Source organism: Hemibagrus wyckioides, linkage group LG17 (assembly GCF_019097595.1).
Source record: "Hemibagrus wyckioides isolate EC202008001 linkage group LG17, SWU_Hwy_1.0, whole genome shotgun sequence".
NCBI lineage: Eukaryota > Metazoa > Chordata > Actinopteri > Siluriformes > Bagridae > Hemibagrus > Hemibagrus wyckioides.
The window spans coordinates 21,920,581-21,943,803 of NC_080726.1; the positions used below are offsets into that span (position 1 = coordinate 21,920,581).

At 40.2% G+C, this 23,223-nt stretch overlaps 1 protein-coding gene across 2 annotated transcripts in view; it reads left to right on the forward strand.

The window, feature by feature from the left end:
* Positions 1-4,420: 4,420 nt before the first annotated feature.
* The window catches only part of sorl1 (sortilin-related receptor, L(DLR class) A repeats containing), a 72,417-nt gene continuing 53,614 nt past the window's right edge, over positions 4,421-23,223 (forward strand). For both annotated transcript variants that reach the window (XM_058414627.1, XM_058414628.1), the window contains exons 1-3: positions 4,421-4,722; positions 15,592-15,708; positions 20,583-20,711. In XM_058414627.1, coding sequence (XP_058270610.1) covers positions 4,456-4,722; positions 15,592-15,708; positions 20,583-20,711 — 513 coding nt within the window. In that variant the 5' untranslated portion in view covers positions 4,421-4,455. The remainder of the gene's footprint in view (positions 4,723-15,591; positions 15,709-20,582; positions 20,712-23,223) is intronic.

Below are 23,223 nucleotides of genomic sequence, written 5' to 3' on the forward strand. Positions count from 1 at the left end.
AATAAATGAATCGACACAAAGAGCCGAATCGTTCTCGAACATCCCACATTAAATCCGAGTTTAACGCACACAAAGCTGCTTTATTTACAATCTCATGATGTTAATAATATAATCAACATTATCGACATCTGTTCGTTACTCAAACATGTCTGTTTTAGTAGCTAATCTCTGCGCAAATAAATAAATAAATAAATGAATGAATGAATGAATGAATGAATGAATGAATGAATGAATGCACGCGCTACGGATTTATCAATAACCTGTTTCTCTTAGGGTTTAATTTAACAATGAAAACTAATGATCATTGACTTATTTACTGCAGGTAAATGTGGACAAGAACAGAATAAACAGAAATGAATCTAACACGTGTTTGATTTAGTTAGTTGTTAGTCGTTCCCCACATTGCTGTAATGCAAACGGCCGCGCGGGGGCGCTGTTTACCACGCGACTGTTAAGACTGTCTGTTTATTACATTCGAATTTAATGAACGACTCTTCAGATCATTTTAAAGTAGTCCACATAATCTCTTTTTCATATTCCATCATATTTCATCCTATCCCTGTATAAACAGTTTATGATAGTAATAGTAGTAGTTGATCATGTCATAGTTTGCAGCATAATGCTAACATTTACCGTCATGCAATGCGGCCTGGATCGCTGTTAGCCTTTGGGGTTTCTTCATGACTCATATATTTGCATTTTTATTCAATAATTACAAATTGGACGCCGTGAAGGGAAAGCAAAGAAATGTGTATAACACAGTAGCGTGTACCTCAGTAGCAGGAACACTTTAACACAATAAAGTTTGTCCAAATATTAGCAAAGAGTTCAGTTTACACCCGAAGAGCTTCATGGCCATTTCACATACACAGTATATAAAATGTCCAAGCGTTCATAGTCCAAAAGTTATTTGGCAGTACTAAGGACTAATACTAAAGTACTCGTGTTTCTGGAGTTCATTACCAAAATGCTCTTTTTTCCTCTTTATGCCTGTCAATATTTTACCACTCAATCTGTTTTATACTATAGAGTTTCAGCTCTATGAGTGTTGTATTGATGCACCACTAAAAGAATGAGTTTTTATTACTTGTTAATATATAGCGCTCACACATATTGACATTAATATCTATAAACTATTTATTATGTTACATCCTAGTCATTCCACTTTTTGATCCTGGTGATGGTGTTATTGGATCTATAACTGACCCTGGGAACACTAAAGGTTGGTGGTGTTGGGGCTTGAACCCTGATCTTCTGGTCAACGACCCAGAGCCTTAATCACTTGAGGTACTGATGTTGGACGAGAAGGTCTGGTTCGCAGTCTCTGCTCTGCACTGGTGCGCAGTCATGTTGGAACTGGAAGGGGTCATCCCCAACAAAGTTGGGAGCCTGAAATTGTCCAAAATGTCTTGGTATGCTGAAGCATTAAGAGTTCCTTTCAATGCAACTAAGGGGTGGAGCCCAACCCCTTAATTCAATGATTTGGAGGGGTGTCCCAAAACTTTTGGTAATATCATGTATAAAAAAATGAAATAAATTGTAAGTCGCTCTGGATAAGGGCGTCTACCAAATGCCAGAAATGTAAATTTAAATGTCATCCTGCCACCTGGATGGAGCCTACATGCATGTACAAATATAATTTGTGACCGCAGCATGGCAGTTTCTTGCTATAAGCTGTTGCTTGGGAGACAGAGAGCCAGGTGGCAGGATCGGAATTCCAAGGATTTTACTAAAAATCTAAACTAATTCAGATCTGCTGTTTTATAGCATTATATCTAACGTAGCTCTTTTATGCTGTTGGAGACATTTTGTTGTGCATGATTTGTGTCCACTTGTCCCCTTAGAGGAAAAGGCTCACTGCAAATCAATAAAAAGTTACTCTAATTTAATTTCGCTTTAACCTTTATCCTACGACGTGAAATATTTCTATCCTGATGGGAATGGAATGGTCGCAAACCATAGCAATGAAACGCCACACACAGGATAACCTAGCCACCAGTTTTTTCCCTTGAATTTCTCACCAGTTTGTATGTCTTGGCTTGTGTACTGCAATTAGAAATTTCATTTCAATTTCCTTACTGCAACAGTTGTTTGCATCATACAGTGGATTGCTCCTGTATGATTTGCTTTCTGTTCGAGCGTGGTGTGTTAATAAAAACAGCATAAAAATGAGTAGTGAGTCTGCTCCTGCTTTGCTGAAATGGTTTTCAAAGGAGACATTATCTTGCATAATTTAACACAGTTCCCTGTGCCCTTTAAAAGACATCTGTGAAGAGGGCAATAAAATTCACCCTTAATTAAGCTTTAGTATGGGAGGTAATTTTCTATGCTAATGACCTTTCCTCATTGGTCACCTCAGTAGGGGGTGGAACTGAACCTTTGCAGTGTTTAGGAGTTCAGAAATGTTGACAGAAGCAGATTGAAACTAAAGACAGTACAACAAAAAATCCAGCTCAGTTACGGAAGGTCATTGAATAAATCCATTGTGAAATATCAGACAAATGAATTGGATCATTTGAAAACAAAATTTGATTTAGGAAATCATTGGAGGTTCAATCCTGAGTTTGGGTTACAGCCTGTGTGTAAGTTTCTCTGTAAGGGTTTCCTCAGGGTTCTCTGGTTTCTTCCCAAAAACATGCCAGTAGGTGGATAGGTGGATATGATCCACCTCCATCAAAAGCTCCTGCAACAGGTACATGGACCGTAGAGATGGCCTGGTCTGATGAATCACATTTTCTTTAACATCACATCTGGTGAAAGAGATGGCACCAGGATGCACTATGGGAAGATGGCAGAGGCAGTGTGATGTTCTGGGCAATGTTTTGCTGGGAAACCTTGCGTCTTCTCATTCATGTGAATGCTATTTTAACGCCTACCAACTATCTAAGCTTTGCCGCAGACCATGTGCACTCCTTCATTGCAGTGCTATTCCCTAATAGCTGTGGCCTCTTTCAGTAGGATAATGCACTGCAAAAATGGCTTGAGGGACATGACAAAGACTTCAAGGTGTTTACTTGCCCTCCAGATTGAGCATCTGTGGGATGTGCTGGATAAACAAGTCTGATCCACTGAGGCCCTACCTCACAACTTATAGGATATAAATAATCTGCTGCTAACATCTTGGTGCCAGATACCACAGCACACCTCCAAAAGCCTTGTGGAGTCCATGAATAAATGGATCAGAGCTGTTTTGGTGGCACAATGAGGACCTACATAATATTAGGCATACATTTTGAATGTTATGGTGGATTGGTGTATAAGTGTTCTTCTTAAATCGAGCATATTTTAATTAGCCGAAAGGTTCAAACTTATTATGTACGCTATATTGCCAAAAGTTTTGGGACACCCCTCCAAATCATTGAATTCAGATGTTGTCTTTCAGGGGTTGGGCTCGGTTCCTTAGTTCCAGTGAAAGGAACTCTTAATGCTTCAGCATACCAAGACATTTTGGACAATTTCATGCTCCCAACGTTGTGGGAACAGTTTGGGGATGATCCCTCCATGATTCAGCAAGCAAGGTCCATAAAGACATGGATGAGCGAGTTTGGTGTGGAGGACCTTGACTGGCCTGCACAGAGTTCTAACCTCAACCTGATAAAACACCTTTGGGATGAATTAAAGGGCCAGTGGGTGCAGCACACCTGATTCCACCTGTGTAATCAGTTGAATTCAGTAGATTTGGCTGTGGATTCTGCTTGGATTGAAATGAAAACCGAAACCCTGATGTATGAAGGTGATGGGAGCATAAGTGTTCATTTAGGTGTGTGTGTCTGTGGAGGTGGGGTCCACTTATTGTAAACAAACAACAACAAAAAAAGCATTTTCAGGGGGTTTATGTTCAGGAGAACATTGAATATCTAGGGGACACTGTGACTTAGCTTTTTGCATGTGTGTGTGCGCGCGTGTGTATGTGGTTTCGGGGTTGTGTGTGCGTGTGTGTGCGCGTGTGTGTGCAGAGTTTGCATATTCTTCCTCAGGGTACTCTGGTTTTCTCTGAAGACATGTATTATAGGCTGATTGGCATCTCTAGATTTCTGTAGTGTGTGTGTGTGTGTGATTGTGCCTTGCGATGGGTTGGTACATGGTCCGTGTCTTGGTGTTTCTGTGCCCCAAATCTCAGGGGTTCTCTCCAGGTTCCCTGTGTAACATAAGGGGTAAATTAATTGGCTAAATTTATTCAATGATGTCCGTGAACGGTTCTCACAAGGAGTGTGTGTGTGTGTGTGTGTGTGTATGTGTTTCTACATATCAAGCATGCCCTGCCCTCCGGGTACATTCTCCTATAATCTGTCGGTTTGTATTGTGTAGACAAAATTCACAACACAAAGGTGTTATCAGTGCGGTCCTGCCGCTCGAGGCGCTCTTACACACACACACACAACCCCGAAACCACATACACACACACGCGCGCGCGCACACACACACACAGTCGCTCGAGCGCACACACAAACAAACATGGCGTCCAGGCAGACGGGTAAGATGCTCGCTGTGGGTCGTTGCGTGGTGTATGTGCTGTTATGGCTCGTTCCCAGCTCGCTTTGCTCCACACTCCGGCTTCACCGGGATCACACGTTCATGCTGCCGCAGGACAGAGGCTTTTCTCTGGTCAGTGCATTTGATCAGCTCCCGGACAGAGGCGCGGAGCAGCACAGCGCGAGCCAGCATCGACACCGCGCTCGGAGGAGTAGCACCGATACAGCCGTGCCAAAGGTTTACGGACGGGTAAGACTTCTGAGTTTGCCTTTTAATCGCCGTGCACGATCGAGGGGAAGAACGAAACATTTAAACGTCCTCCATCACAGATCATCAGTCTGTGCTCCTGATTCTGAAATCTCTACCCAGGTCCAGTATTCCAGAGTTCACCTTTCTCCAGCCGTCTACTGGGACCTGTGTGTGTGGCTTCATGGACTTATAATATGTCAGATGTAATCATTTATTCAGTATCAGATTTATCTAATCCAATGCTGATTAATTAGGGTAGAAAACAAACACCTCTCACCTGTATTGTTAGATCAGAGTAAAAATAAATAAATACAAAAATCAATTACATGCACCTAGTAAATCAGAATAATCAAATCCCAATAATAAAAATCCATTTATTTTTCTAAGTATTATGAACCGGCCACACATAGTTTAAGGATTTTAAGGTCAGACAGAGCTATTGCACCAGGAGGAGTTGTTTTGCACCCAGTGGTGTTCCAGTACCTCAAGCTATTAGTGTGATTCATTAAAGGGCTGATCTCTCATGCTTTATTATTAACCTGTTGCTGTTCTATGGAAGAAAATGAGCCTTAGGGTTTTTTTCCTGTCTTAATTGTTCACCTGTGTGGATTTAAACACGTCGATATTGAGCGTGAAGTGAAGAAATTATTATACGGTATAAATGAGGTGAGCTGATCAGAGGAGTTTTTAAGTTTTGGAGAGGTGAGCATTCAGGTTCAAGGCGTAGCTGTTCCTGTCATTTCACCCTTGTTGAAAGGTTAGTAGTGTTAGAACCTGGAATTGAAATCGATTTAAATAGAATTAAATAGATTCTGCTCATGAACGTGTGCAAAAAGGCACTGAAGTCAAGGTATGACAAAAGAAAAGAAAGTGCCGTCATTGGACAAGTATTCAAGGGTGTCAATACTTATGGAAGGTACTGTAATTTGGCCGTATTAGAGGAGCCTCGCTTTAAGACTCTTATTAGTATGATTTGTTGTTATTATTATTTAAAAAATAAAATCTCCAGTAACTAATTCAGTAGCTGTAGTGAATCTGATTGTATTGAATTGTATGGAGTGTAACACTGAGGAAGTCTGGACATATCACCGTGTAAGGAGTTGGAGGGGTTAATGCAAGAAGATTGGTTTGGCTGAGAAAGCACGGTCATTTGCTTTTAGAACACATCTCCCAAGCCATATAGGAAAAGTCAGACTAAATTGCAAGACGAATACCGTTCCAGCGAAGAGGCTCCCAGCGTTTTACACCTCGCATGCCGCATGATTGACCATAAAAGCTCCCGCAGCCCACAAGTCACAACCAAGCAGCCATTAAATACGCTTACAGACATTACACAGTAATTGGGATTGGTGATCATAGGAAACAGATCTATGGTACGATGTGGCCTTACAAAGCTTAAGAAAAACGTCATAAATTCACATATCAAAAAAAAAAACAAACCCAACAAAAACGTAACTAGCACTTTATTAGGAACACCTACTCATTTAATCAGCTAATCAGTGCAGAAAATCATGCAGATGTATGCCAGCAGCGGTTCATATTCACACCAAGTATCAGGATTAAGGAGAAATTATGATCTGTGATTTCAGGCTGTGGCATGGTTGTTCATGCCAGACAGACTGGTGTCATCATGCTGTAACACAAAATTCCATGGAATGGTGTGTAAAACAGAAAATAAAGCATGAAGTGAGTGACATGTTGATAAGAGAGATTAGAGGAAAACAGCTCAAGGATTTAGTAATTCATATAATCACTCTTTACAAATGTGTTGAGCAGAAAAGCATCTCAGAAGACACAAAACATCAAACCATTGAGCTTCAACAGCAGAACTGTATTGTCAAGTTTCACTCTTATCAGCTGAGAACATGAATCTGAGTCTTTTGCACAGAATCATTAAAACGGGACAATCCCTGGTCTTCAGTCCTCAGCTGTTCAGTGTGGTTTGGTTTTTTCTCCCCAGTGCAGCGTCAGATTCTTGTTCTTGGCTGACCGGAGTGGAACTTCATGTGGTCTTCTGCTGATGTCACTCATCCACTTCAAGGATTGATGTTTTGAGATGCTTTTCTGCTCACTACAGTTGTAAAGAGTGATGATATGAGCAACTCTATTCGTCCTGTTGGTGTGAACCAGTTTGACCATTTTCCTCTGGCATCTATCAACAAGCTTTTCTCACTGTCACTCGTGATGTTTTTTGTTTTTTTGCACCACTTTGAGCAAACACTAGGACATAAAACCAGCCAATCTGGCACCAGCTTCCATGCCACGGTTGAAGTCACATAGCTTACATTTTTTTCTCCATTCTGATGTGTCATGTGAACATGATCGTCACCGTATACCTCATGCTGCTGTCACATGATTGGCTGGTTAAATAATTTAATGGATGTTCTTAATAAAGTGCTCAGCGAGCGTATATATAACACAAAGCTTATCTCTGTTTACCGAACATGCTGGCAACTTCCAGCACAACTGACCGTAGCATACAGAACGGCTGTAGTGAATCTAGGTCAGCTGAGATGGATGATGTACCTCTTAAAATATTTAACTTGATAAAGACTTGAATGAATGAACAACTGGTCAAACCCGTAACACTGATCATAGTTCTGGCTCTTAGAAATCTTTCAGTATTGCCTGATTGGAAGATGATGAGACCCTGGCTGTATATCTCATAAAAATGTCCACTCTTAAAAAAGGAATAAATAGGATGTGGTGGGTTGAAAGACTCCCAAAATAGTGGACTGTCTGCAATAGGACCATTTTAGCGGATATACATTTAAAATCCACTCTGAATGACCTCGTACCTCCCTCTGTGCAGATTTAAGTTATGAATTTATTATTTGATGAAGTAATCATTCACAATTTCCAAATAATATGAGGTAGTGATGCTAATGAGGGGAAAATACAGCAATATAGCAGTGCTGGTCAGTCTATTAGTCCTTTCACACCTTCTGATATGTAAACTCTGCTCTATCAGTTTTAATACTTAAGTAGCTTTCATCATCTCATCGGTCACTAACTAGCTGAGCCGGGTCTCTGTGAATCATAACTCTTAGCTTAGCATTGCGTTCTGGAGCTTTGAGTGCGTCAACTACTTCTGTGTTTGAGTTCTTATAAATAGGGCACTGAATTGCGCTAGAGAAAGAGAAAGAAAGAGAAGAAGAAGTTGCACTATTGACTTTCTGAGCCATAACAGCAAAACAATGTTCAAAATGTTTCCTGTGCTAGTCAGTGCAAAACACAGCTGCTAACTTCTCTCGGGAAGAGTAAAAATACAGCACCAGCCAACAGATTACCACAGAAAACATAGCTAGACATCGCAAGTATTTCAATGTAAACATATTTAATGTGTTTCAGGCTGGATTTCTTTTTCTTTAACAAGCGCCTGACTGACTGGAGGAGGTACATTTTTTAAAACTTGAACAAGCAATGTGGGAGAGATGTGTGTGGTCAATGTGTGGGGGATGGTGGAAGAGTACTCTGTATGCTATATCTGTGTGTTTGTTTGCTAATTGGACAAATGATTGGCGTAGTAAAATGTATTGAGAGAGAGAGGGAGGGAGGGAGGGAGGGAGAAGGACTGAGTTCACCAGCAAGCAAGTCAAACCTTCCTCTAGTATTAAGTAAAACAGGAAGAGCAGCTTCAGCAAACAAATACACAAAACAGCTGACAGACTCTCACTGACTTGTACAGGAAATGTGCCCTCAGAGGTCTGTGTGGCGCTCATATTAGCTGTCGTTATTAAAGATCTTCAGGATGTTTTTATTTCTATTTCTAATTTATTGATTTATTTGATCTGAAGTACACTAAAAGTTTCGGGACACCCCTTTAAAATCATTGAATTCAGGGGTTGGGCTCGGCCCCTTAGTTCCAGTGAAAGGAACTCTTAGTGCTTCAACATACCAAGACATTTTGGACTATTTCATGCTCTGTGGGAACAATTTGGGGATGACCCCTTCCTGTTCCAACATGACTCCTGACCTGTACACAAAGCAAGTTCCATAAAAACATGGATGAACTTGACAGTCCTGACCTCAACCCCATAGAACACCTTCGGGATGAATTAGAGAGGAGACTGTGAGCCAGGCCTTCTCGTCCAACGTCCGTGTCTGACCTCACAAATGCGCTTCTAGAGGAATGGTGAAAAATTCCCATAAACACACTCCTAATCTATGTGGAAAGCCTTGCCAGAAGAGCTGAAGCTGTTACAGCTGCAAAAAAGTGGGACAACTCCATATTACATTCATGTGCATGTAAAGGCAGACGTCCCAAAACTTTTGGCAAGACAGTGTGTCAGTGTGACAATGTTGTCACTGTCTTCCCACAAATATACAGAACACAGACGCAGCTATTTTAAGTCAAACTAACACAATTTACTCAGGCAGACGTGATAACAATCTGATTTAACAAACAAATTTGTGTTCAACCTTTCCATGACCTCTGTGCTACTCGGTACGAGTAACGTTCTGCTTCATCTTGTGGTTTCATTTCTTCACCGCTTTTAGGTTTTGTGAAGAATCTGTTCCCAGAAGCTCCTTGCTGATGATTGCTTTGACACGTTTCTAAACATAAAGGCCAGCAGGAAGTGCGCGGATTCACATCCCTTTGTGTTTCATTTGAGTGTTTTCTGAACAGAACCGTGATCATGAATTTCTGCTGATTCACCTGCTTTATTAAAAAACATTCTTGAGAGCTAAATAAGAAAAAAGGAAACCTTTTTTAATTCACTTATGCTAGACCTATTTTATAAATCTCCCAATACAATGAAATTGAATCCCATTTTGTAATTGCATGTCTAAGTTTTTCTCATTTGCTACCATTGAGCCCTGGAAGTCCTTCAAGTATATGAAGATTCCAGATTCCTCTAGAAAGAAAGAAAAAAGCCTGGCTCATAATTTTCCATGCACCTCCTCTTAGATTTGGTATTGATTTTGGCTGAGGGATAGATTCACAGCAAGTGTCATGAATAGTAATATGACAATTTTTTTTAAAGCACCGAAATGAGCGGTTTGGGACGCGAACCAGCCGACGATGAAGAATAAGGACCGGTTGTGTTTTCCGGAAACGTGTTTTATCATTCTAACGACTTTCCCATTAATGCCGTTTGTATGCTAGAGCCATACAGGACCAGATAAGGATCTTCAGCCGCAAATAGGAGCTGTGTTCGCCTCTTTATATACGATCTAGACAGGAACTCGAGACGCATTTACGGTTTTGTGCTTACCTTAATGTTTTTGCCTGGAAGGATGAGCGCATGTGGATGAAAGCCCATGATGAAAGCATGATAATCTAAAGTGGGCGTGAGGTGAAGAGACTTTATTGAATTGCTACTGCGAACTCGATGCGCGTGAGAGAGAAACCGGTCTGAACAATAACGCTGGCTTTACATCAGACCTACCGGCTTTCCCTTCAAGCGTGTCACATGGAGAAGGAAAAAAGCTGTGAGTCACCACTCCAGCAAAATCACCTCCAGTCTCATGAGTCTGAAGAGCAGGACATTCCAACCTGGCTGTGAGAACACTGAGAGGGGGATAAAAGAGACGCTGTGTGATGTAATAAAACGTCTCAGCAGTTGAAACTTGACCAGTGCTACTGGTAAAACCTATTAAATCGGCATTTCCCATTTATTTATTTATTTATTATTAAGTAAAGGCTTTTTTTTCTTCGGCTTTGTGCTTGGTTGATTGCATGCAAATCGAACTGCTGGCCACGGTATCAGTGCTGCAGAGATGATGTCATCTCCATCGGCTTAATGCTTGCAGCAGTGGCTGTAGCAGCACTCATTCTGTCCCCCTGACACACACACACACACACGCACACATTCTGTTCGTAATATATTACAGCTTGAAAGATTGTAAACATCCGCATACATTTCCCTGTTTTCTTTCTGCAACCATAATCAGATGTTGCAAAGGTCACACACGTCTTTTTTTTTTCTTTTTTTTTTTTTTTTTTACTACTTGCATAGTACTATATTTGCGTAAAAAAATAAAAGGACCTCAGCAGACTGTCCAGAAGAATAATAGCCCCTTTCGGTCATATCCCAGGATTATATCGTCATGCGGTGATGATTGCAACGTTGCAAACTTTTACAATATTTGTCTTGTGCGCTGTAACGTCGACCCAGAGAGAGCACATCGGCTAAAGCCAACAAGCAGCTTTTTACCCCCTGAATGTCAGTGGGCCATGGCGAAAGAAGAAAGCAGTGATTTACGCATCTTGGAGCACAAGTACCCTTATTCAGCAGCAAGAATGTTCCAGCTTCTAGATGGCGGGACAAGGCGGTAGTGAAAGCCAACTGGTGTTCAATTATGGTAATTAAAGCCCTGGTATGAATGGTGTGAATAGCTGAGTAGTGGTGAGGCTTGAAAAGCTTTGCATTTGCTCAAAGAGGAGAGGGAGTTCCTAATTAATTATTAAAGTATTTGATGAAGCGATAATGGAGGTTTGTTTTATTTCTCTCTTGCTGTAAATGTAGAGTTTACATGGATGCATTTACAATTTGGCAAACGGCCGTATCCACAGCGTCTCCATCCGAAAAAGAAAAAAATATCCTCACACCAGTACAAAAAAAAAAAAAAATAGTTCAGTGTTTAAGAATTGCTATCTAAAGATAAAGCACTTTTTGGAGGAGCTTACAAGAAGCTGGTTGGTACAGCAGCGAAAATATTTTTAGTGCTCCTGTAAGCTTGCGTTCATGTACAGGATGCAGAATTTTATCAGTTTGACTATATAACGATTATATAGGGGTGTATAGATACATTGCAGTACAAAAATGTGACTTTGGAAATCGTTTTGTTAAGTATACATCACTTCTCTCAATCTGTGCATGCTATAGAGTTTAAATATGTAGAGAGCATGTACTGGTCATATGATTGCATTCTTTTGTGCCCCGTTACCTGAAATCATCTGCTGAGGTAAACTGATGGAACCGGTTGAAGCGACAGCGTTATAAGGATATACCTACCGTATACATCGATCAGCCATAACATTATGACCACCTGTCTAATATTATGTTAGTCCCCCTTTTGTTGCCAAAACAGCCCTGACCCATCGAGACATGGACTCCAATAGATCCCTGAAGGTGTGCTGTGGTATCTGGCACCAAGATGTTAGCAGCAGATCCTTTAAGGGGACTCCATGGGTACCACCTCACAACTTGCAGGACTTAAGGGATACTTTTGATAGATACTGACCACTGCAGACCGGGAACACCCCACAAGAGCTGCAGTTTTGGAGATGCTCTGATCCAGTGGTCTAGCCATCACAATTTGGCCCTTCATCAAACTCTCCCAAATCCTTACGCTTGTCCATTTTTCCTGCTTCTAACACATCAACTTTGAGGACAAAATGTTCACTTGCTGCCTAATATATCCCACCCACTAACAGGTGCCATGAGGAGATCATTAGTGTTATTCACTTCACCTGTCAGTGGTCATAATGTTATGCCTGATCGGTGTATCATCTTGTGCGATAAATAAAAGCAGGACTCACAATCACAATTTGGCCCTTGTCAAACTCGCTCAAATCCTTACCCTTGCCAATTTTTCCTGCTTCTAACACATCAACTTTCAGGACAAAATGTTTACTTGTTGCCTAATATATCCCACCCACTAACAGGTGCCATGATGAGGAGATAATTGATTCGTAAATTGAATTGTGAGTCGAATCAAATCAAATCAAATCATGAAGCCTCTACTGTAAATCGAATCGAATCAAATCATGAAGCCTCTATTGTGAATCTAATTGAATCAAATCACGAAGCCTCAATTGTGAATTGAATTGAATCAAATCATGAAGCCTCACTTGTGAATCGAATTGAATCAAATCATGAAGCCTCACTTGTGAATCGAATTGAATCAAATCATGAAGCTTCTATTGAGAGTTGAATCGAATCAAATCATGAAGCCTCACTTGTGAATCTAATTGAATCAAATCATGAAGCTTCTATTGTGAATCAAATTGAATCAAATCATGAAGCCTCTATTGCGAATCGAATCGTGACCAAAGTGACTCGTTAAAACCCAGTAACATTTAAGGCAAAGGTTTGTTTACTTTTTTTCCCCCAGCATGATATTTCTGCCCAGTTTTATAAATGTTTTTGCTGCATTTTGTTCACTGAGATAACAAATCAGTAGCAAACAGTCCATAAGTGTAAACTTTATTTCCTTTTGATTTAAACTTGTGAAAACGGTTAAGAGGTGAAGGTGCTGGAAGGTAAGAAGGAAAAGAGGTGTTTGTTTTTATTCTGCAGACAGCCAGTGATGGAGCTGTTCATACAGACAGGAAAATCTGAGCGCCAGTTCAGAGAAACGTCTCGATGCATGGTTTCCTTGTATCTTGATGGATGGTGAGTCAAGTCGAGCTGTGCTGGAGGCGCTAAGGCCGTATAGATGCATGTCGTGGTAGATGTGTGGTAGATGTGAAGGATCAGGAATTCATGAATAAAATTTCAGTTTTCTGTACACGTCCGTTCCATCTCAGTGAGTTATTAATTTTTCTGAATATTAAGCTGATCAGATCCACAGTTTTGGTTTAGACATGGGGATGTGTTATGGGGTCATGAAAATTTGGACTTTCAATTAAACCTTCAGTTTATATACAATATTTGCTACCTTGATGTGTTTTAAAACTGTTATAATGACAGAATCTTTTGCTTTGCGATTAAAACCCAGTCTATTATTTGAATAATTTGCATTTGAAATAGAATCTACAGAAATAAGCTAGTGCACCACAAAGGGAAATGCTGCTGATTTGTAATATTTCACTTTAATGGAGCATCAGAAGAGCTATCATCTGAAAAGCCCACACCCCGTCAGGGTCCTGAATTAAAGATGAGAGGCTTCGCAGCTCAGAATTCAAAATTGAAATGCTGACACATTTTCTTTCTTTCTCTCTCTCTCTCTCTCTCTCTCTCTCTCTCTCTCTCTCTCTTTCTCTCTCTTTCTCTTTCTCTCTCTCTTTCTCTTTCTCTTTCTCTCTCTCTGTCACTCGGGTTTTGTTGTGCCTGCTAGTGTCTATTTTGTCTAGGCAGAGGCTTGTTTGTGCTGGGTGAAATCTTCATGCGTAAAGTCAGGTGGCTGAGAGGATGGAATTGGGTGTAATATATCAAATACACACCTGCATTGCAGCAACAGGAGCAGCCACAGCAGGTGTTGGGGAGAACAGCTGGGAAAGGCAATTTTTCCCGTTTAGCATTTATAATGGTGCGCTTAGGTTATGTTTACTTACACCGAACGGACAAGGACCAGATGAAAAAGAGACTTTTAGGTAGATTTTAAGTTTTGTTGTTAAAAAGAAAAACCCCCAAAACCACTGGAATGATTTGTTTACCTGTCTCCTGGCTAGTTCATATATTAGCTAGCTGTTATCATTTCAATTATTCTGACAAAACAAATACTACAGACACAAATATCTTGCTTATGATTGGTCGATACAAGAGTAGTTAGGAGCGTTATAGCTTATTTCATGCCAACAGTTTGTACTTAACTAGCAAATCTGGCTGACTACCTTGCACAGTTCGCTAGTTTGAACAGAAATGCCTACAAACACTTGAAATGTTGACACCATTATGATTTATTGAGCTATCATTGATCAGTTAGATGATTTTTACAGCTTAAAGGAGAGTTGATTAGCCTGGTTAGCCTCCTGAGAGAACTGATCAGTGCAGACCGAATTGCTGAGAGCCAATTAGATTGTAGCCTTCAAGGTTCTGAAGCTAATGGCCAGAAAAAGCCTCCAAAAGATATCAAACTCCAGGGCGAAGCTGATAATAACTACAGAATCTTTACATTATCATTACCTTCATCCGAGATGATTGTAATATCTTAAGGAGAAATGTAGGTGTACGTTTGTACATTATGATTTGTTGAGCTATCATTGATCAGTTAGATGATTTTTACAACTTAAAGGAGACTTGATTAGTCTGGCTAGCCTCTTAGCCTAAACAATCATTTGTGAATGATTGTAATATCTTAAGGAGAAACGTAGCTCATTTGCTGTGAAGCTTCATCGTCGTCTTCACGGTCAGCAATTTTCTTGGAAAAAAAACATAATTTTTTTTTTTTTCTTTCATTTTATTATTTCTGGATCCATTATGCTTTATCAGGGGCCTAGAACCAGATTTTGGGCCCCTGGGTACAATTGTGAGAAACACCATCCATCACTTTGCTAATTTATCAGCTAGCTAGAAAAACATTTACATGCTGCACCGAATAAATCAAATCCTGTGCAGTTTTATTAGCTTGTAGCTGTGTCATGTTGGGCTCGAGGTCGTAACTTGAGGTAAATCAACGCAAGGGACCATTAGACGTACACTATGTAGCCAAAAGTTTTGGGACACCCCTCTAAATCATTGAATTCGGGGGTTAGGCTTGGCCCCTTAACTCTTAATGCGCCATAGACATGGATGAGTGAGTTTGGTGTGGAGGAACTTGGCTGGCCTACATAGATTCCTGACCTCAACCTGATAGAACACCTTTGTGATGAATTAGAGCGGAGACTGTGAGCCAGGCCTTCTCGTCCAACAACAGTGACTGACCTCACAAATGCGCTTCTAGAGGAATGTTCAAAAATTCCCATAAACACTTTCCTAAACCTTGTGGAAAGCCTTCCCAGAGGAGTTGAAGCTGTTATAACTGCAAAGGGTGGGCCAACTCCATTTTGCATTCATGTGCATGTAAAAGCAGAATACTCAAATCCTTTAGCAATATAGCGTATATTAAATGGCCACAGATCTGTTTCTGGCCACAGCTGATTTAAGTAAATAGTAATAGCTTATGAAATGTTTTCTATATACTCAGTTTTATTTGTCTGAAGCGTTCGACTTCATTTAGCCTTGTGTGATGATAGATGTTGTTTTTGTCTATTTACAGGCCAACCTGAATGACTCTCATAACCAGATGGTTGTGCACTGGGCCGGAGAGAAGAGTAACGTCATCGTAGCTTTGGCAAGAGACAGCGTCGGAGCCACCGACCCCAAGAGCAGCTCGGTGAGTGTGGGAATGTGTTCAAAGCTGACATGTCGCCACTCTCTCTCTGTGGCTAAGTGTCTTGACATTTCCTGTGAGCACTCTTCAGTGGAGTGAAACCCTCAGTCCTGTAGCCCTACTACTACTCAGGTTATGACTTATTCAAGTCAGTAATGGCATGACAGTGGAGCGGTGAGAGAACTGGGACTTCGCTTATACATCTTAGATTGTAGAGGTCTCTCAGGTCAGTCCCTGTCCTGTAGAAGCCACACTTTGTCTGCACTGCTTGGCATCTTTTTCCATGAAGTTGACAAAAGGCCAGGTTGTCTGGCACGGCTGAGAACCAGCAGGAGACATTGTGGACAGATGCTGCTGTTTAACAGTTTATTCATTACTTAAAAATGTTACGTTGCCAGTTATTTACAGTTTTAAGGGAGAAGGCGCACAGAATTTGCTCACTGCCATGAACGCCTATAGGATGTTGAACATTGGACCTCATTAATGATTTTTTTTTAAGTAATATTATGTGGAAATGTTTTTCCTAACAAATTAAAAATTCCAGAAAGAAATTGTGGTAAAACTGATGTCTTTATAATCATACACCGATCAGGCATAACATTATGACCACCTGCCTAATATAGTGTTGGTCCCCCTTTCTGCTGCCAAAACAGCCCTGACCCGTCATGCACTGTGTATTCTGACACCTTTCTATCAGAACCAGCATTAACGTCTTCAGCAATTTGAGCAACAGTAGCTCATCTGTTGGATTGGATCACACGGGCCAGCCTTCTCTCCCACACGTGCATCAATGAGCCTCGATCGCCCATGACCCTGTCTCCGGTTCACCACTGTTCCTTCCTTGGACCACTTTTGATATGCTTGTCCATTTTTCCTGCTTCTAACACATGAACTTTGAAGCTGAAATGTTGACTTGCTGCCTAATATATCCCACCCACTAACAGGTGCCATGATGAGATAATCAGTCTTATTCACTTCACCTCTCAGTGGTCAGAATGTTATGATCTGATCGGTGTATATGGGAATTGATAAATACAAATAACACGTAAAGTGGATTTACTTTGGGTGACGCACACAATGCTCCTTAAAAGGTAATGCTCACAGAGAGCTGACGGCATCAAAATGACACATAAACGGTAAGCGAGTGTCTGAGCGCTGTGTGTGATAAATTCACCAATAGAGCCACTGCACCGCCATTTATGTTGTTGATTTTTCATTTCTATTTATAAATGACTAGGGCTATTTGTCTCTTTACTAGAGGGGAAAAAATGAATTTAAGTAGCCTTTATTTTGTCACATATTGCTGCACAGTGAAATTCTTTTTTCACATATCCCATCTCTCCCATCTATGGAGGGTTGTGGTCAGAGCACAGGGTTAGCCATAATACAGGTGCTGGGGCTTGAACCCCGATCAACAACCCAGAGCCTTAACCACTTGATCTGTTTTCCATCCTGACCACATGAAAGTGTTATGTTCTGTTTAGAGGTTTACATGGTCACAGTTTATATATTATCACGGTTTCATATCACCATGGTGGCCATCGACCATTAAGCTGGTGATGAAAATGAACAGAGGTATTTATTCTGAAATCTTTCTATCACTTTGTGTAGAGCATTGTAAATGCACTATATTGCCAACGATTTTGGGACACCCCTCCAAATCATTGAATTCAGGTGTTGCCCCGGTGAAAGGAACTCTTAATGTTTCAGCATACCAAGACATTTTGGACAATTTCATGCTCCCAACTTTGTGGGAACAGTTTGGGGATGACCCCTTCCTGTTCAAACATGACTGTGCACCAGTGCACAAAGCAAGGTCCATAAAGACATGGATGAGAGAGTTTGGTGTGGAGGAACTTGACTGGCCTGACCTCAACCTGATAGAACACCTTTGGGATGAATTAGAGCGGAGACTGCGAGCCAAGCCTTCTTAGTCCAACATCAGTGCCTGACCTCACAAATGCGCTTCTAGAGGAATGGTCAAAAATTCCCATAAATACACTCCTAAACCTTATGGAAAGCCTTCCCAGAAGAGTTGAAGCTGTTATAGCTATAAAGGGCAGGAGAACTCTGTATTACATTCATGTGCATGTAAAGGCAGATGTCCCATAACATTTGGCAATACAAGAAACAAAGAAATATGTTCTTTTTTGTGTAGTAAATTAACCTTACCTTCTGGAGAGAATGATCAGTTCAGAGTGGATAAATGATCTCTGTATATGATGGAAATAGAAGGGTCTTGTAAACCAGCATGTATGCATGATTGTCATGTTAAAAACTCCATGCATATGCTATAAACATCAAATGCTGTATTGCTGACCTAATAACTTATTGTTTTAGGACTTGAGGTTGTGCAAGTGGAGACACAGTAACTTAGTGGTTAGCACCTTTGCTTTGCACCTCCGGGGTGGGGGTTCGATTCCTGTCTCTGCTCTGTGTGTGTGTGAAGTTCATATTTCCTGTTAAGTTTTAATAAAGTTTAACTAAAGTGTTTAGTTTCCTCCCACAGAGAAGAATGAGTTGAAATGAGTTGCAGGCTGATTAGCATCTCTAAATTGTCCATAGTGTGGGTGTGTGAGATTGAGCCCTGTGATGGGTTGGCACCACTTTTGTGCCTTGAGTCCACTGGAATGCACTCAAGGTTCCTCTTGACCCTCTGTAAGATAAATGGTACAGAAGATGATTGGCTGGGTGGATGAATCATTAGTAGGTCACATGACCATAACACATCTATAGAGTAGATGATACATGTGCTGGAAAGTCCTTTTAAATATCATCGATATATTTATTATTGCAAATAATAATTTGTTTAAATTTGCTTTTGGAGAAGAACTGGCTTATCTTTATACTGAAGAAAAAAGAGCAAGATATCTTATTCAACATGTACTGGTACCTGGAGATACACTATATTGCCAAAAGTTTTGGGACGTCTGCCTTTACATGCACATGAATGTAATATGGAGTTGTCCCGCCCTTTATAGCTATAACAGCTTCAACTCTTCTAGGAAGGCTTTCCACAAGGTTTAGGAGTGTGTTTATGGGAATTTTTGACCATTCCTCTAGAAGCGCATTTGTGAGGTCAGGCATTGATGTTGGATGAGAACGTCTGGCTCACAGTCTTTGCTCTAATTCATCCAAAAGGTGTTCTATCGGGTTGAGGTCAGGACTCTGTGCAGGCCAGTCAAGTTCCTCCACACCAAACTCGCTCATCCATGTCTTTATGGACCTTGCTTTGTGCACTGGTGTGCAGTCATGATGGAACAAGAAGGGGTCATCCCCAAACTGTTCCCACAATGTTGGGAGCATGGAGTTCCAGGAGTTCCTTTCATTGAAACTAAGGGGCTGAGCCCAACCCCTGAAAAAACAACACAACACAAAAACAACATAGTGTATTTCTACCCGACTGGTCATCTGGTTATTTTATAACAGTGTATTATTTCTTCTTTGTAAAACTTTCAGACATGACCGATTGGGACACAACTCTCTGATGCTGCACCAGTTAATTTAATTATAATTTTATTAAATTATTGACTGTAATTACATAATTAAATTACTAAAACCATTCCAGTTTCAATAGCACTTCTGAAAATAGACCTTGGGTAAATTCCCAGGATTTATCACATGAAAGAGAACAAATCCATGGTGAGGTTACTGCCCTAGTAAAACGTGAAACCGTAACCCTGTACCAACCCAAGTTCCAGTGTTTACGGTTAGCGTGAATTGGTGTTGAATCAAAGCCTCGAGGCTGAGGTGAGGTTTTTATGTCTGATTCCCGGTACGGTGTTGGTGTCATTTGAGTATCATCGCTTTTCAGAAAGAATCCGATGGCACACATATAAAAGCCTGGAGTTTAAAAGAGTGACCAGGATTTGTTTGTAAGCTGGAGCGTTCAGACGCAACAAGGAACAAACAAGGGTTTTGGAAAGTGGGAGGAAGTTTCCAGTTTCTTTCGAGTTATTGTGTAACGTTAGTATTTGTATTAGCAGAATGAGATATTCTTTGAATAGTCTTTAAAACTAATGCTGAGGCAGGAAGGGAAATTTGAGAAGTGCAGCTTGACTTTGTAATTGTTTTCACACAAAAGCAGGAACCGGCAAATGGGAACGAAGTGAATATAGAGCTTGCTGTAGGAATGAGAGAGGAGGATTCCTTGTGTTTAGTTTCCATGATATTAGAAATCCTGCATCGCGTATTGCTGTACAATAAAATAATCATTATTCTGTACAGGAAGAAATGTGCTTTTTTTTTTTTTTTTTTTAAGCTCTCAATAAGCTAGTATTACTTGTTACAAGAAAGTTTACAAGAGAAGTACAACTTATTGGGATGTGCTGTTATAGAAAAATAATCAGCTCTATCCCTCTTATTTTGTTTATTTCTTACTCGGCTAACTGTCTGTCCTGAAGATGGTGGAAAACTTTGATTCTGACACTGGAGACTCTTTCCACAAATGCTATGCAGACATTTTACGTAAAAAATATCACAATTCTAGTTTTGCGTTTTATTTTAATTATTTCTTATATCTTATATTCTGGTTTTACAGTTTTATTTGAACTATTTCTTATATTTTTATGTTCTAGTTTTTTATGTTCTAATTATTTCTATTATTTCTAATATTTTTATAATCTAGTTTTACATTTTTATTTAAATTATTACTTATTTTATATTGTGTATTCTAGTTTTCTCGAACTGTGTATGATGTGACAAATTTGAATGTGCTGTGAATTCAATATTATTACAGAAAGGTATAGACTTTTGCACAGTTGTTGTTTTAAAGTTTGTAACCTATCAATAGTCATGATAAATGAGGATTGTTAGATTGTAGACACAACACCTAGACACCTGATATTTCATGTTATGTTATTGCTGCTTTTCCACAGGTTTACGTGTCGTATGACTACGGAACCACCTTCATCCATATATCTGATAAGTTTGTCCTGCTTAAAGGGAAGGAGAGCAGCAAGCAGGTGATCTCGCAGTTCTACCACAGTCCTGCTGATAACAGACGTGTGAGTATCTTCTCAGATCCCTCAAATCTTGTGCATGGGCCTTAAAGCAGTAAAGAGGGCAGTCAGTTGAAGCTGTTTTGATGAGTGGATGTGCTGCTGCGGCTTATCTGTGAGGCGAGAAGCTTTGGGTGTGAGAGAAGTTCTCATGGGACTCGGTGCGACAGCGTGACTGATAGGCCCGGCCTTGCCCATAGCCGTCGCCCTTGGCACCAAACATAATTGCCTGCTTGAGGGAGGAGTTGACTGTTGCAAAGACACCTGGGAATTGAAGTGCTGCTCTGCTCAGTGTTTCTGCAGTGCGGCTTCACGGGCCACAGAGACCCGAACCAGAGCTTTAAGTCTAGGCAGAAGGATAACTAACGATAGCGTATAGTGTTAGAGCTAGACCATTAGGACAGCTGTCTAGTCTTATACTTTAAAAGACGATTTTCCTTAGATAATCATAAGACCAAATGAACAACCTGAGCAAGCCTGCAGTTTTTGTTTTTAAATAAATAACCTCACAGGGCGGCTCATGCAAATCTAAGATTAAATAAATATTCCCTAAAGACAAAGGCATGACTGTTCATGGACGCATCTTTTTATAGCAGCTCGGTCTCAATGGTTTCGCCTCCCTGTAGAAGAGTGTGTTTTAAAACACACATGGTCATCAGTGAGTAATGTGTTTTATGCCTTTTGTCTTCCTGGATCTCGTTCTTTCTTTCTCTGGTTCGGGTTCATCCACAAAACCCTTGTACTGAAGTGGAAGTTGTTCTGCTGCTAACAGGATGGAGGGTCATAGCTACCATAGAGAATCAACCAGAGGGAGAATTACAGCCTGAACAACCAAGATCTCTTTTATACGTGTTCAGGACGTCTTTTTTGCAGTCTGAGCTTTTGATGTTTTGCTTTATTTATTCCTATTCAAGTTAATTAGAGCCACACTATATTACCACTATATATTATATCCTATATATTATATCACTATATTACTACAATATGGAGTAATATAGTGATAAATTGTTGAATGTTGGCTCGACTCTTTAGTTCCAGTGAAAGGAATTCTTAATGCTTCTGCATACCAAGACATTTTGGAAAATTTTATGCTTTGTGGGAACAGTTTGGATGAAGGATGATCCCTTCCTGTTCCAACATGACTGCACACCAGTGCACAAAGCAAGGTCCATAAAGACATGAATGAGTGAGTTTGGTGTGGAGGAACTTGACTGGCCTGAGTCCTGCCCTCAACCCCAGAACACCTTTGGAATGATTTAGAGCGGAGACTGCGAGCCAGGACAAAACTGGGACGTCTGCCATTACTTGCACATGAATTTAATATGGAGTTGTCCCGCCCTTTGCAGCTATAACAGCTTCAACTCTTCTGGGAAGGCTTTCCACAAGGTTTAGGAGTGTGTTTATGGGAATTTTTTGACCATTCCGCTGGAAGTGCATTTGTGAGGTCGGGCACTGATGTTGGACGAGAAGGCCTGGCTCACAGTCTCCACTCTAATTCATCCCAAAGGTGTTCTATGGGGTTGAGGTCAGGACTCAAACTGCCATCCCCAAACTGGGCCAAGCCCAACCCATTGAAAAACGTGTCGCAAAACTTTTGGCAATATAGTGTACTTCAAGGTAATATAACAAAAGAATAGTTAAAAATGGAATTTAAAAGTAATATAAAATAAGATATAAATATAGACATGTAGAAATTTAGAGCATATGGATACAATACATTGGCTGATATGAATAGTAGTTATAAGTAAATAAATATATAAAGTTATAAATATATAAATGATAGTTTTTTTTAATCCTGTTTATTACATTTGAGTATGTTTTGGCTGAAATTTTATTAAAATGTAATATTCCAAAAGCAAGTTGCTCAATGCATACTTCATGTCAATATGCACCTATGGACAATTTTAATAAAAATGTCTTCTGTCTCTCTAGAAAGTTCAGGAATATCAAACTCAGTGGCTTTAACAAGTATTGTACACATTTACATAATATTTAAATAGTTGGATTTTAAATGGAACTTGCAGGCTTTCCGGCTGCCAACGGTTCTAGAACTGTATCAGAGAATGGACTTGTATTAAGATTTAATTCAATTCAGTTTTTATTCGTGTAACACTTTTAACTATGAAACGGCTTTACAGAAATTCGTACACTCAGGACATAAATTTTACTTTTTATATTTAGACCAAATGAGCAAGCTGGAGGTGATGGTGTCAAGGAAAAACTTCCTGAGACTATATGAGACTTTAAAGCAAACCTATTATGATTATAAATAATTCCTCTTCAATAACTGTGAGGGTTAAAAAAGAAAAAAGTGTTTAGGAAGCTCTTTCTCATTTTATAATCATCTCTGTTCACTGATGGAGGCTTTAACTTTACAGCAATCTCATGTATTTCTATTCTATTCATGCAGGAACATTGTCTTTTGAGGGTTTCCTCAGGGTCATCTGGTTCCTCCCACCTCTCAAAAGCATGACAGCAGGTGGATTAGCTGCACTGACCTGCCCCTTAGAGTGTATAA